The 15,506-nt window shown below is 42.3% G+C and overlaps 1 protein-coding gene across 1 annotated transcript in view; it reads right to left on the bottom strand.

The window, feature by feature from the left end:
• LOC131591576 (inositol 1,4,5-trisphosphate receptor type 2) overlaps window positions 1-15,506 on the bottom strand; it is a 244,024-nt gene that overhangs the window by 213,858 nt on the left and 14,660 nt on the right. The window contains exon 2 of the mRNA XM_058862400.1: window positions 1,552-1,622. Within this exon, the coding sequence (XP_058718383.1) occupies window positions 1,552-1,622 (71 nt within the window). The remainder of the gene's footprint in view (window positions 1-1,551; window positions 1,623-15,506) is intronic.

Here is a 15,506-nt window from a genome sequence, read left to right as displayed (position 1 = left end):
CATCTCCCTGTGACATCTGCTCCACATGTGCTACCACAACTGGTGGAAAATCATTAGTGCTGGGAGTTCAATCAGCTTCCACCCTGCATCAAAGTGCCCAAATCATTAACACAGAAACATATAAACTTTTTCTTTCTTTGCCTTTTGAAGTTAGAAATGAACAACACAGAGCTGCAAGAAAAGAACTCTTTATAACTGAAGTTATATTATCAAGCCCTCAAACACTAGACAGTGAAAAAGTTATGGCTGTCTTTTTAAGCTCTGTTGAGATCCTTAGTTGTAGGCATTTGGGTGTATTCAATCGTCCTATCACAAATCTTTCCCTGTGACCTTGGTCTCATCTGAATAAGTTCAACTTTAGAAACAGTCCAGTGAGAAAAATATCGTTCCAAGGATCCCCACATGATATTTTGCACAACCTGGAAAATGTGAGTTACATATGTACTTGCAGACAAGTGAGAGGGTAAAATCACAGTTAAGTAGCCTGAAAGCCACACTGGATGCTATCCCCCAGCTCTGCTTTAAAGTTATCCAGTCACACAAGTGACTGAAATTTATTACTGTTAGTTTCTAAGTATGTATCCTCACTTTCTCAGTTTCCAATATCTGCCAGTGCGCTGAATGCTCACAGCTGGAACTGCAACCAACTGCTGATGTTTCCTGAATATATAATGGGAAAAAAGTCTTGAACTCTCTGGGAAAGCAGAACTTCACTCTCCCAATGTTTAAAATGCTTTATTTTTTGCAGTAGAACTGCAAATAAAATACTAAGGTTAAGCATGTCAGTGCAACCCCTGAAAATCATAGAATGGTTGGTGTTGGAAGGGACCATAAAGATCATTGAAAATAAATACAGTCATGAAACATATTTCCCTTGCTCTAAATCAGGCAAGGGATTCTCTTTATCTCAGAACCAGTGTGAATCCAAGCTCTTTTAAGCCAACAAGAGGCCTGGATCCGGCTAGTAAGGCTCTGATTTGGCACAGTTAAGAGTACTTTTTTAGCAGTCAAGAAGTAAAAACTACATGTTGTCAGTGCACTGGTATTTTTTTCCAATAAGCAAAACAACAGAATTATCCAAATCTACAAAGTCAAGTTGAAAAAAAACAGATACAGTTTTAAACAAAGGCAAAACAAAAAGCTGACAAAATATTTGGGAGTACTCCTTAAAACGGTATCTTATCCTGAAAAAAAACAACAATCCATCAGCTCAAGTAGCTTTGGACCTCAAGTTTCTTTCTCATTTACAGTGAAACAGCAGGGCTTGAGCAAAGAGTTTGTCACAGAGCAGGGGATCAGTGTTCAATGTACAGAACAGAGCAAACAGCTCTTGGACTACAGGAAAATTCAGCCCCTTTCCCCATATTTTCCACCTGCCTCTCCTTCCTTTACAAATTTTGTATTTTGCTCTCAAAATCTGCCATTCATGTTGCAGTTTGAAACTTTGTCCCTGTGTCCACAAACCCTCTGGGAAGCTACATGACAGAAGTGCCCAAGGAGTCAGAACTGCATCAGTTGGTCATTAAAGAGAAATGATCCCTGGTTACTGACCTCGGAACTTCTTTGGAGGATTAGCAAGGTCACCTGCCTCTGGCTGGACCACACACCGGTCATCCACTAACCTAGAAAAACAAAAGTTATCACACTCACTAAAACATGCCATCAATGTTTATAAATGCACAGACACGCCTGCCACACCATAGATCCAAAAGCTACCACATTTCTCCAGTGTAATACAAAAAATACCTTAGAAACTCTGTTATTCAGTTACTAAGCATAACCAAGAAAGTCTACATTTTCCTTCCAGAGAGAGGATTTCTTCTAATGGTCTGTGTTTCAGATCATTTAAATCCAGTTAAAATCCCTTTTGTCACACCACATACATTGATGTTCCATGTAAAATTTATGTTTTCCTTCATCAGAGCCATTACCCCTCAATTAGAAACAGTTTGCTTCTCTGCAGCTGTCAGATTTTCTCCTTCACCATTTCCCATCTTTTTCCTCTGAGGAGGCATATGGAATTAAGGTTCAGCTCTGATCAAAACTCCCAAGACCACACTTTCCTGTGCTAAAATGAATAAGCATTTCTTTAATCCAAAACAGAAAACCTAGATGACAAATCTAATATATTTCTTGCAATATTTTAGAAGTTAAATAAACCATAAAATTTAAAATACGAATTGTTAAACTTATCTCAGAACTTCCTGGACATAAATTCAGCTTCCTTTCGGGAAGTATCCTGTAAACAATTTGCCCATTTCAAACAATTATTCAGGAAAATCGTGTTTAAGGACACACTACTGCCCTGCCACTTTACAGCAACTTTCTTAGCAGCATTTTTGTTGGAAATTGCCAGAAAAAGCACAAATTTGCTTCAGCCAAGTTACACAATAGCTGCATTCAGCTTTCACTCAAGTTGGCTTTGCCTCCAGCCACAAGCACAGCAAGGCCGATCCCCCAGCACGCCCAAGAATTTTCTACCTCTAGCAAGATGACAAACTGTAGCTGCAGCTCCCAGAAGCAAAAATTACAAAGAATTTTGGAAGTCAGCAGTTCCAATCTCAAAACAGACCTAGATGCAAACATGAGGTGTCAGTAAGGAAGGGGAATTGAAGAAACAGCTTCAGCAGCGAGCAGGGGGCCTTAGGGAGCTGTGCTCTTCACAGCCTAGGTTAGGGCAGGTTTAACAAGAACAGAGTGAGGTTCAGAAAGCAGGACTCAGGAAAAGTCTTGCAGGCATCCTGTGCTCTGTCCATGTTCCAATAGGCCAAAGCTTCCAATAAATAGCACCTAAATCCTGGAGTCACAGAGAGCTGACAGGAAAGAACTACCTTAACAGAAGCTTTGCCAAAGGATTTAAATGCCAAGTACTTCTCACTCTCAATAAAATCCCTCAAAGGTTTTTAAGGGGGAACCCATAAGGTTCGACCTTAAGCACATTCAGGATGGAGGCATATTGAAAAGCTAACCATAACACACAAGGAACCTCCTGTGTTCCTTGGTGACAACTTGTGACAACCACAGCTGTGGGTGAAATGCAAAACTTTCACCATGGCATGTCACTGTAGCAAAAGTCAGATAGAAAACAAGGTGGTGGTGCTGAGCAAAACAAATGAGATCCTGCACACTCTCTGAGCCAGCCAGCTGCAGTGCTCAAACACACTGGCCTTGCAGAGAGCAGACATTAACAACTAATATTAATCACTTGCCACTGAGCATTCTCTAAAGGCACAAGTGTAAGGACCATAAATGAGTTTGGCAGCATTCAGGAACCAAAGACATCAGAGAACACAAAGGAAAACGAACTGGTGCCACTTCCATCCTATGGACACAAAATCAGAGCAGAGAAAGGTTGACTGGCATGTGGCAGTGGCATGACAGAGCAGGAACATCATCTCCTGAGCCCTTGCTCAGCATCTCAGCTTCTCACACCTTTGTTTCTTATAGCACAGGACAAAAATCTGAGGAAAGTATTGCTTTGTTTATTTAGCAGTTATTATATTAACAATTTAATCCCCAGCATTTCCACATAATGCCATTCAGCCCATATTCCAGCTGCATGACCTTCAGGGAGTCTAACAGCTCCTTGTTTACTCTGGAGGTGCTCGTTACCGTACCATAAGGAGTGCTGAGCTGAACACTGCACATGATGCAAGACTTCAGCACGCTCTGTGGAGGGGAACAGAAGAGGCTCTTCAAACACAGACCACTTCCTCTGACACACAATTCAAAATATTCAAATCCCACTTTTATAGCGAGCCAAAAGCAGCTGCTGGTTTGTTACTGACACCTGTGAGGTGGCTGTGTTAAACAAGCAGCAATTCAAGACCTTTGTAACCTGCTAACAAATCCATTTGAGATGTGTGAAACCAAACAACAGGCTTGGCTGCAAAAGATCCTGGACTCCTGTATAACCTGCAGTTACTGTCACACCACACCACAGCAGGTTTTAAGATCACTTGCTTGTAGGTTTGAATAGGAGGCCAAAGTGCACCAGACCAGGCTTTTCAGATAAAGGCAGAATTTATTGTATTATATTTATTGCATTATACCATAAAATGTGCAAGCTATGTAAACACTGATCCAAATTATGGTGCCAATATTCAAGCCACTTAAGCATGGTACTATCAGAGAAGCTTTAACAAAGGGGTTTAATTCCTCAGCTGGACTGCAGACAATACTGCTTTGTGCTCTCTGCTGTCATTCAGCATCTGGCACATACGACACAATTGCATTTCAGCTTTCCATACATTGGCAGCACATAAATGACAAAGGAGATCCCTGCACATATATGAAATGATCTCTAGCTGAGCTAGTTCTTCCCTGAACACAATAAATACCTGGGGTTTGCACAATCCCTCCAAGTAACTGCTGTAATTAAGCTGTACAGTTCATTGGTAGTGCCTAAGATAAATCATCAGGAAAGTCAAAATAGTAATTACACCCCTGGACTTTACGTATGACCCTTTGTATTCAGTAATTGCAGAATTAGAGGCTGAAAGCAACAATGCTCATGGGATTGCTTGTCACAGATGCCCAGTCATTCTCCCACTGAAGCCACTGGAAGTTTTTCCACTCGCTGCAGGGCAAGCAAGGGCAGTTCCTCATCGTAGTGCCACAGGCAGCCAACCTCACAGACCAGCAGGTGTTTAAACCATTAAGGCCTCACAGTGTACAGAAGTGTACACAGCTACAGCCTACAAAGGCTCATTAAACAAGAATTTGAGCTACCTAAAGCATTGCCTAGGATATAAGGTGTGCTTCTCCACAGAGGCAGGGGGGGAAAGTAAAGGCAGTTTCAACTCTCCACTGTCGTCACAGAATCCCAGGATGGTTGAGGGTGGAAGGAGCCACAGTGGGGCAGCTGGCCCCACCTCCCTGCTCCAGCAGGGCCATCCCAGAGCACAGGACACAGGATTGTGCCCAGACAACTCTGGAGTATCTCCAATGAGGACACTCCACATTCTCTCTGGGCAATCTGTTCAGTGCTCAGTCACTACACAGGAAAAAAGTTCTGCCTCATGTCAAGTGGTCAAAGTATGAACCTGTAGAGTTCTGCACCTCTCTTCCTCTCATTCTCCCCCATCATCTGGTGGAGTTGAAGCCATCCCTTCTCTGGTGAAATGGGAGGAAGGACACAGGGGTGGGAGGAACAGGACTGAGAAGCAGCAGAGGTATAACTGATAAACAAGGTATGTTGGCAGAAAAGTCTAATGGTGCCTGGGTTCATAGATAGGAATCATATATGCTCCATAAGTCTTTATGTCCTGCAAGCTCCCCTGATTATGTAACACAGACTAAAGGTAAATACACCAAAGGTTTCTAGGAACTTTCAGAGGTAGTGCAAGAGTCAAGGAATAGTTGTACAGCTGTAATCCTAGAAGGACTGTTCCCAGTGATGAGTTATTTTAGATTTACTACTGAGATACAGGTGCGTTCTGAAAAAACAAAAACCAATGTAAGAAAATAATAGGAAGGTAATTACGGTTGGTTTCATGAATTTTAGGTCTCTTTCATAACATGAGATGCTTTTTAGATTGTTAAAGAAAGCAGCCACATAATATCATTTATCTTAGCTTTGTGCATTGAGTTTCAAAAATACCATCTGAAATATATTTTGCCTCTTCCTACCAACAGAGCTTTCCACCCAATAATCATAGACAATATTATTAAGTACAACAATACCTGAATAAACACATGAGCACACGGACTCTCCCATACATGGAACTGCACGTGTGTGTGTGTGTGTGTGTGACTTGTTAAAAAATACAAGACCCAACTGTTGATGTCTATCACACACTCGGTATTATTTATATATCTATGGAGTATTTTATTCCTCAAAAAGCTGAATAAACTAAGCTAGAGGCGATGTCTTCAATCTAAGACACTCAAGCTGCTCAGCTTTTACTCTCTTAATGGTATCATAATTTCACTGCCTTTTTGAGCAGCACACAGGGCCTGGGCAGCAGCAGGAAGAGAGGCAAAGTTGGGGACAGGCATCATCAAGAGAAGCTGGATACTTTAACTGCCAGTGGAGCCCAGCAATATATTTGTTTACAAAGAATGCTGAGGTTCCATTCCAAAACCACATAACCTTGACATCCCTTGTGAACAAAGGAGCTGCTCCCAATGCCTCCCTCACTTTGCTCCTCAGATGTCCCTTCACACAACCTCCTCCAAAGAAATGTTCCTCCAGAGCACCTGCCACCCAGGACACTTCTTTCCTCCCCAGCTGCAGCACAAAGCCTCTCCCGTGCTCCACACATCCCAGCAACCACTCGGAAAGAGAGGTGCAAGTCATACCACCAAGAAACCAACCAATAATGAACAATAGGTGATTAAAATTTTGCTGCCCTGGAAATCAAACATCAAATACCTAAGTGCCAAAACAATCAGATCCACCCAGTTCTTCTCCAAGTCCACCCACTTTTCATTTCATTGAGCCTCTTATCAGGCATCTAGGTCAGCCCACTTCTTGTGTGCTTCAAACGGTCTCCTGCCAAAAATCTACAGTCATCCTACCTCACCCTTCCCAAAATGTGAGTTCATACTCTTTTCTGACTACCAGTCCTGCTTCAAATGATTTACAACTCTATGATTTAGCTACTCTGTATGAAATGTGTCATTTTTCTTGTCTCTTTCCAAAGCCAAATTTTTCACCATCATCTTTTCACATCTTTTAGGGTCGCCTACATTAATCCCAGCCGGCACAGAAAATAAAAAGGCTCTTCCTTGCACTTATAGCAGGACTATTAAACCACTGTACCATTTAGGAAGATTCCATGCTAAAGAGCCCCTTTCATAAATGGGAGGACAGCAGAACACAATATTTAAAGAACTTCATATCAATGAGGTACAGCAGCTAGGAGACAAGAAAATCTGGCTCCTGCCTGCCTCAAACATTAGGAACTTTATAGTTTCCTTTCTGAACAAATTTTAATTGCCACAAACACGAAGCATAAAACAGGTTGAAATGAGCTATTTAATGGTTTAATAGGGTATTCCCTTACACTAGGAAAGCAAAATTCTATGCATGTAAAACATTCCAAACTCCTCAAGGTGTCTAAAACAGCAGACAAATTTCACCATGAACAACCTTCAGTGTGAAACAAGGATGTGGGTGCATTTTATCTCTACACAGAACAGGAACTCAGCCATTCCCACCATCCCAAAAAATGCTCACATGGGTCACTTTGAACTGTATTATCAAATGCTGTGGAGACACAAGGGCAGAAAGTACAACCCCAAGCACATACTGAGAAACAAAAACACCACCATACAAACAGGCAGCTCCACATTTGCACTAATACCTGCACAAATAATTAGCCCTAAAGTTTTTCCCTTATCTGATAGTACATTCATATATTCTTGTAACTGTACCTGCAGGCTTGCATGTCAAGGGGGAGAGGGGGGAGTAAAAGCAGAAGTTTTTCTGCTCAATTAAGCAATCCAGCTATAAATCCTGAATGTCATTTTGTTATTCTATTGTATTGTGTTATACTCAATCATGCTTTTAGCTTGCAAAAGGTCCTGTTCAGTAGAACTTGTTTATCCCTTTTTATAGCTATATTTACATTTTAAACATTATGCAATCTCAATTAAATTATAAGAACAGAGCTAAAATAAATTATTACAAAGGAAGAAAATGTTATTTGGAGGTTACAGAGGAAATGAGAACGCACGGTTCTTAGATTTTAGTCTCAGTTTTGCAATTTTCTTGGATGCATAATAGGTAAGCCATTAAGGCACCAAGAAAATGGTACCGAGCTTTGTTTGGACATAGTAATTTTTGCCAAGTAAATGAACACTTGCACAGTGTTTCAAAATACTCACATCAATATAACATACATCAAGGCATTTTCAGTGGTGCCAAGCCCACCAATTTTCTGCTGTGAAAAGGGGATTGGGAATTGGTCACAGTCCCAAGGCTGACAGAGCTCAAGGAGTGTTTGGATAATGCTCTCAGGCACAGGGTATGATTCTTGAGGTTGTGCTGTGCAAGGCCAGGAGTTGGACTCAGTGATCCTTGTGGGTCCTTCCAGCTCAGGCTACTCTGTGATTCCAGAGGAATTGGCAATGGGAGGAGGTGTGCCAGCCTATCCCACCCAGCTCCCTCCCCAGGCACACTCAGTCCTGCTGTACCTCTGTACAACACTGGTGCTCTGCTCCCAGGCAGGGTTTGGTTTCAGCCTGTCTCAGTGCCTTTAATAAACAAATTACATTCCCATAAACCCAAGAAAATGGTTGATTTCTTCCTTTGTTTCTTTTCTGTTTTTTTGTTGTGTTTTTTTTTTTTAATATAAAAAGTAAGAATCTATCATACAAGGATATTGCAACAGCCCAAAGGCATTTAATTGGACAACACTTCCACAGGCAAACCCTCTTTTACAATACATTTTTATTAAAGCTAAAAAAATTGAAAATTAGTATTAGGAAAGCTTTCTGAAGGCTTTCTTTAGTGGTTTGCAGAACATAGACCCACTAATAATGCATATCACCTGGAGGACTGGACAATTTTTCCATTACTAAAATTTTCCTTTTAGGTGAAATCTTAGCTGTCTTTGAATGGATAAAATTTCCACCGATGTCTCTGAGGCCAGGATTTCACCCCTATCATCCCAGCTTCCCAAAAGTGCCCTGAGGGATGAAGCTTAAAGAAGCAGCAGTGTCAGCACCTCACACTGAGGGTCATTCATCAAAGATTTAATTACAATCTAACCTCTGCAGCATTTCCACTTAATCCAGCTAACTACATATTGAATGTAAACAAGTCCAGGATTTGGCTCAAACTTAGAAGTAAATCAGAAAATCAAGATTACACACATGACTTTAACCCCACTGGCTCACACCTGACAACCACCTGTAACAGGTCTGCAACACAGCTCTCTCAATGCAAGAAAGCACAGATGAAGTAGAATTATTAGGTATATCAACCTAACACACGTTAGAAATGCTGACACTGGGACCACTGTAAACTAAAAATGAGGGTGTCGGAGGCAACCCTGCATCTTTATGTGAATTTTAGGCATGTAGCTCACTAACCAGGCCCTATCAGACTGAGCAGTTTAAATTTCCATGGTACACAGTGACTTCAGAAAAATTCTAGTAGCAGTGTCGCTGCTCCCAAAACTGAGAACTCTTTGCAGAGTTACCTATTCAGCCAGAGACAGCAAAAGTAAGCCAGCAGCATAGGGAAAATAATCCAAATCAAAAGAAATTCTATGTGTAGTTTACAACAGAAGAATTTGAGGGGTTTTTCTCAGCTTTGCACATATTTGTGAATGGCCACTTGAAAGGAGACTCTTATCAGTTCTTAAAGTTCTTTGAAGAACTATGTGCTAATAAAAGGAGTCAGAAAGGCTGGATCATTCACTGTGAACATCGTTTAATGAAAATGAAGAGATTTACCCAGAAAAATACTGTTGAGAAATGCCAATATCTGTCCAGGAATCAAAAGTGACCTCATCACCATAATGAAGGCAGTCACACCTACTCATCAAAATGGCAACACTTACTGTAGAAAGGAAGCATAAGCAAAGGAAGAAAATTAGGAAACTTTGCTGAAATAGCACAATGTAAAAATACTGTTGTTTAAGCAGACAAACTGTAAGGCCTATAATGAATCTCAGCATCTGGAATGACAACGTATATATAAGCAAACACATGCATACAAAAATATATACATACACAAATATACATGAAAAAATTACCAATCCTGCAAACATAGGTTTGAATGTAAATCCTGGAAAATGATCTAAGGGCTTTCTCCATTTTGTATCACAAACAGCAATAATCCATCAGACCAACCATGTCACACTATGTAAAAATGTGGGTGGGAAACACTGCTCAACCAAAATGCTGACACTTTACGCATTCTGCAGTGCGTTTCACGCAGGAGATGTAAATTTCACATGCCTAAGTTTTTGCTTAAACCCCAGTTTTTCAGACAATACAGATAACAAGACCTCGATGTTACAAACTCTGTTATATGTCAGGATACCAAATGAAGAAAAGAACTCACCTCATTTCAGAGGCAAACAACGGGGACAAGCCCAAGTTAGCGTGAACACAGGTAATTCCACTGAAATTAGTCAAGCAGCCCTTTCCTGCAGCAACTCAGCACCTGACCCAGCACTTTTCATATCCTTCCTTTAGGGCACCTTCCTTCAGCAGCCCCAGGAGCCGTCTACAAGGCCAAGCACACTCACACAACACATCCTGAGCTCCCCCAGCCACAGCCCCTTTCCATGAGATGTGCAAAATCCTGGCACTGGGTGCAAGCCTGGGCTTTACAGGAGAAACATGAACCTTCCTGACCACCTCCTTGCCAAGGAATTACAGGTGCTGCCTGGTTTTGCCTTCAGATAAATACAGCATAACCACCAACAAGCTTGTAGCCAGCATGCAGCCCAGATCCCAAAATTCTGCTGCTGGTTTCAGCCTTTACTTCTGGCCCTGGGGACAATGACTTGGGTTGGCAGGGATTCCCTGAATGAGGTCTGATCACCCTTTGATGTGTTCAGCTCTCACTGGTGGCAGTGAGAATTGTGCAGGGAGATACCTCCACATCAACACATGCTCCAATTCTCTCAACAAATGATTGTATTATTTTTATTTTCATTTTGCAACAATAAATGTTTACAAATCTTTGCAGCTGGGACAGGTATTTTTGCATATTCTCTTTGCTCTTCTCTTTCTTCAGCAGCAAGTTAAAAAAAAACCTTCCAGATAAAAACCAGCTGAGAAATCACAGTGACTTTATTTACTTGTTTTAAAACCTAGAAGAGCCAGTTTCCTGCAGGGAGAGATCATTTTGGGAGCTGCTCCAGATTGTCTCAGAGCTGCTTTCCCAGTTGCTGGGAGCAGCTCTAGGAGTCCTTTGCCACACCTACCCCCGACCTGTACACACTCGCTTGAGAGAGTCCCACGCAGCAGCACAGAGCAGAAACCTGAAGAGGAAATGCTTGGGAATGCTCCGGCCACAGCAGAAGGAGCTGGGAAGTACGAGAGTCACAAAACAGCAGCCACAAGCAGGGTGGCAAAACAGTCACTTCTGTGCAAGTGGACAGGTGCAAAGTCAAAGGTGGAAAAGGACCCTATTCTACTTTTGGGAACCTTCCATAATCATAAAGCAGGAAAATGACATAGCAGGTTCACACCCCAAAACTTTCTCAAACCAACCACCAGGCAGGCTGGCATCTCCCACAAGGAGGCTACACTCAACAACAGCCAATCTCACATGCCCAAGGACTCTCCCAGGCTCTGAGGCACAGAAAACCCCACATGTGCTCAGCAGAGCTCAGCATTCTAACCAGTGTGGCTGTGCACTCCAGGAGGAGCTTCCAGGACCCTTCCATCCCCATCCCTGCACAAGGTCTGAGAACAGTGCAAAAATCACTCCAGGAAACACAGCAGTACAGGCTATTGCATCCAGCACCCCAGAGCACACAAGAGCAGGTGTCTATTTGTTACCACAGATTTTTTTGGTCCACCTGAGCTCTCAGCAATGACTCTGCTGAGCACCAAGAAGCTCTGTCTCTCTGGCTGTGCTGTCAGCTGTCAGTCAGACCACCTTCTAAGGTGTGTCTTAACAACAAGCTCTGTTACAAAGAAATGAGTTTGGCCCTGTACCTTCAGGCCCTCCAGTTCGGCAGCATTCTTTTCAGCTGAAGGAAATGCTTCCAGGTCTCCTCGCACAGCTTATCCTGACACCTTAACGGAGGAAAAACACCTGCAAACAATCACTTTCTACTGGGAAAGCTGGAGTCTTTTATCACTTACATACATTTACTGGAAATTAACTGGCAGAGAAACAAGGAAATCAAGTTTTCTAGAAAAGCCTGAACTTGGTGATATGGTAAGTAGAACAATGATATCCACTTCATTTTTCCTTTGTAATTGCAATCCTACTGTACACACATACACTTATCAACACTCATGCTACAAATCCCACAGAATCCATGGGTTTTAAAGATGCATACTGTTTGACCTGGGAAAAAGGGAGCATGGTTCCTCCTTCTGTATCAGTATCAAACACAGTCTGGGCACACAGAGCGCACCTTCTCCCTCCTGTGCCAAAGTATATACCTCAGAAAGCAAAGGCAAGCCTGCTCCAGGGTTACACCTAACTCCTGTTGCAAAAGCTCTTCAAGCAATCCACTTGAGAAGAACTGTGATGCTATCACAAATTTTATTCCAAACCATGCAATCTTTGGTATCTTTTCAATTGGTCTCCTTCCTGATGCTGCATTGAGAGATACTAAAAACCCCTCTACTTTCACTTGGAAAGGAAAAGGGTGTATGTTCCTTGCTATCACCACTGCCGAGAAAAATGTGAAAAATGGCCTCTAGCTCTGAGATCTCAAAAACCAGGAGACCAAGAGAACAGATGCACACATGACTATTTTTTTTTTTAAATCTCACCATTTTTCAAACCCCTCTCTTTTGTTTCTGGGGGATCTGACTCATAATTTTCAGAAGCAAACAGGAAGCACTGCAGACATCTCCAAGTATTTCCTCTCTCCACCCTTCCACCCACCCCTCTTGTCTTTTACATAATTTCTGGAGACTTTATTATTCCTTTTGCTGTGTTAACAATGAAATAGCACTTTCCTACACCAGCTCCAGTGCACCAAGGTGCAAGAGACCCTCCTTTGCCCAGTTCAAAGGGAGAGACGTCCTTCATCCCCTTTGACAGGACAAAGCAGGGCTTTCTGTGCCTGAGGAAGGCAGGCCTTGGGAGCTGGCAGGAGCCAGCTGTTGGGAATTCAGTCCCGCTCCCCACAGCAGAACAGGACCTGGAGCAGAGAAACAGGATGAAGAAGTGTTAGAAGGTAATGTGCTGGGAAAGCCTTTTTACCTCACTCCATTTATTACAAGCGCTTCCTTTCATTGTATACATGGGAAAAAAATAACATTTCCCCTTCTGCACTCACCGGCAGGACCTGTCAGAGCGCTGGGCAAGCAGCTGCTTGGCGAGCTGGGCAGGAGGCGTAGCAGAGGGACAGCCTTGTGATCAGCTCCTCTGCACGCAGAGAAGAGCCCTGGCTGCAGCATACAGGGTTTTACTTTGTCCTACAAGAAGTTCTGGATGCCCTCACGCAACAGGGGAAGGGCAAAATCCAAGGTGTGGGAAATGGCGATGGGATGGCATAGGGTGCCAAGGCATGAGTGAGTGGGACAGAAACAACATGAGGGATGACAGGAGAAAAGAAATTACCTGGTTTGAAAAAGAGCATGCAGCTCCCACAAGGAGCTGGAGCAAGGTCAGAATGTGGTGGACTAAGTAGCCATCATTCCTTATTCCTGCATGACCAACTCTCAACCAGGATGATGGGGACAAGGCAGAAATGCAATGGAAAGCCACCTGTTTCCCTTTCTAGAGATACCAGCTCTCTATGGCCAGAGTAAACAAAGTAAATTGGATACATTTTAGCAGCTCTTCTCAGGAAGGAGGCATTCTGCTTTTCAGGGTGCTGTGTGTATTCCACCCCTTTGTGTCAGTGCAAGGTCTTAAATGCAACCACAGGCAAGCCTGAGATCCTGAGGTTTATTTTCAGGACACCCTTGTTCCCACTGAGACTTTGTAGCAGCAACCACTACTGCACACTCTCCCTGCAAAGGGAACCTGGACACAAAAACAAGTGTACCAAAGCTCACACCTACTTTCAAGTTAAACTAATTGGTACAAGCAGCCCCCATTTAAAAAGTTCTAATCTAACACGGTGCAACAATATTTAGCACAGTAAAACTATTCTAGCCTTTTTCTTATCACTCCACAAAGCTCTCGGACACATTATCACAAGAGCTTAACCCACTGCCTGGCACATGAAGATTAAAAACCTGCCCACTGCCTCAGCTACTATTCCCTATTCACTTGTGCATAGTAAATAATACTCCACAGCTATAAGCTGATCTGAAAAGATAGCAGAGCACCCCACCCAAAAATCAGCTCCATTTTTATCACCTCCCCAGATTTTATGACCTAATCAAAAAGCCAGTTGTCTATCGCTGTGGTGCAGCTTTGCATACGGTTACACAGTTCCTTCTCCAAGTCAAACAGCACCACATTGTCTGGGATAATCTCATCCACTCACATAAACAATTAGTCTGCTATATTTTGATTAACACTTCCGTTTAAGAGGACATTGAGATGCTTCAGCCTGAGTGGCAGAAGGTCTGGCCTCCTGTTAAAACAGACATGCTCTTCCCAAGCTTCCTCCCTGACTGGAAATCCCAGCTGCCAGCCTTGCCCCAAGCACCTCTCTGGAGCAGAACTCTCCACTATTTTCTGATTTGACAGATGGAAATAAAACAGCATACCTGACACTCCTTTGAGTTACAGGACCCACAGATCACAACATTCAATAAAAGAACTAAGTTGACCCAAACCCAGGCAAGGGCAAAAATAAACATTAATCTGGGTCATTCATTTCACATTACAGCCTTTCAGAGCCTGAGGGTCTCTAAGCAACAGTCAACCCCGTTAGCACAAATCATCTACTAAATTGCTTAAGTATATGAGCTCATATTGCTTAGAGAGGGCTGAGAGACACTCACATAAACTGTTTTGATGGGGAGTAGTAATGTGAAGCCACTGATGAAAAACAGCTTTCAGAGTAAGTGTACATCCACAGCCTCGGTGGTTTGAAAAACTATTCACCAAGGCAAAAGACACAACCAGCTCTGATACCACAGTTTACTCACATATAAATTCTTCCATCAGTACAGTGCCCTAAATAAGACATCAGAAGTTAACTGCTCTCTTTTCATCCATTAAGATAGAACCTAAATATTATCATATTTCTTAAAAAAACTGAAGCAGAGACAAGGATTTATTCCACTGCATGTATATGCTACTTGCTACTCTGGTTACTTAAAAGGACTACAAATTATTCCTGTACCTCACAATGTGCTGTTCATCTGGCTGGACTGCAACTTTGTGTCAGCAATTATGTGAGTTGGAAGTGATCTTGAGCCTTTGTTCTTTATTTTTTCTAACCTTTAATCTGAGAAGGTTTTAGAACATGTTTTTGTTTATTTTTACCTTTTAAGTTTAATTTTTGTCATAGGAAAAGAGCACCAAAAATAACTATTTGTTTGTGTTTAAAGCTCTGTGTTTACACAACAGAAAAGCTTGTCTCTAACTTGTCATCCTGAAATTAGAAAAAAGTATCACAGCACTTAACACACCAAAGTTCTGCTAAGTTCCTGCCAACTAACTTTGAAGAGATCCTGTCATAGCTGTAGAGCAGACTTTCAATGGCATTTAAATTAAATATTCTGCTGACTTACTCTGGCAACACAGTGCCCAGAAAACAGCTGACCAGCGAGTGCTTAGTTCTCTATCTGCAAGGGATGGCACAAATATCCAACTTCCCCTCCTCTCAGCACACTGTAGCTAAGGTGGAAGAAGTAAAATGAGACCTCACAGCACTCCCTGTAATCCCCTCTAGGCAAGACCCATTTGAAAGCAGCTGCTGCCACATTAGGGCTAATATGAATCA

This window comes from Poecile atricapillus, chromosome W, assembly GCF_030490865.1.
Source record: "Poecile atricapillus isolate bPoeAtr1 chromosome W, bPoeAtr1.hap1, whole genome shotgun sequence".
Lineage (NCBI taxonomy): Eukaryota > Metazoa > Chordata > Aves > Passeriformes > Paridae > Poecile > Poecile atricapillus.
The sequence above is the reverse complement of the archived record's forward strand: the minus strand, read 5'-3'. Positions and strand labels throughout refer to the sequence as shown.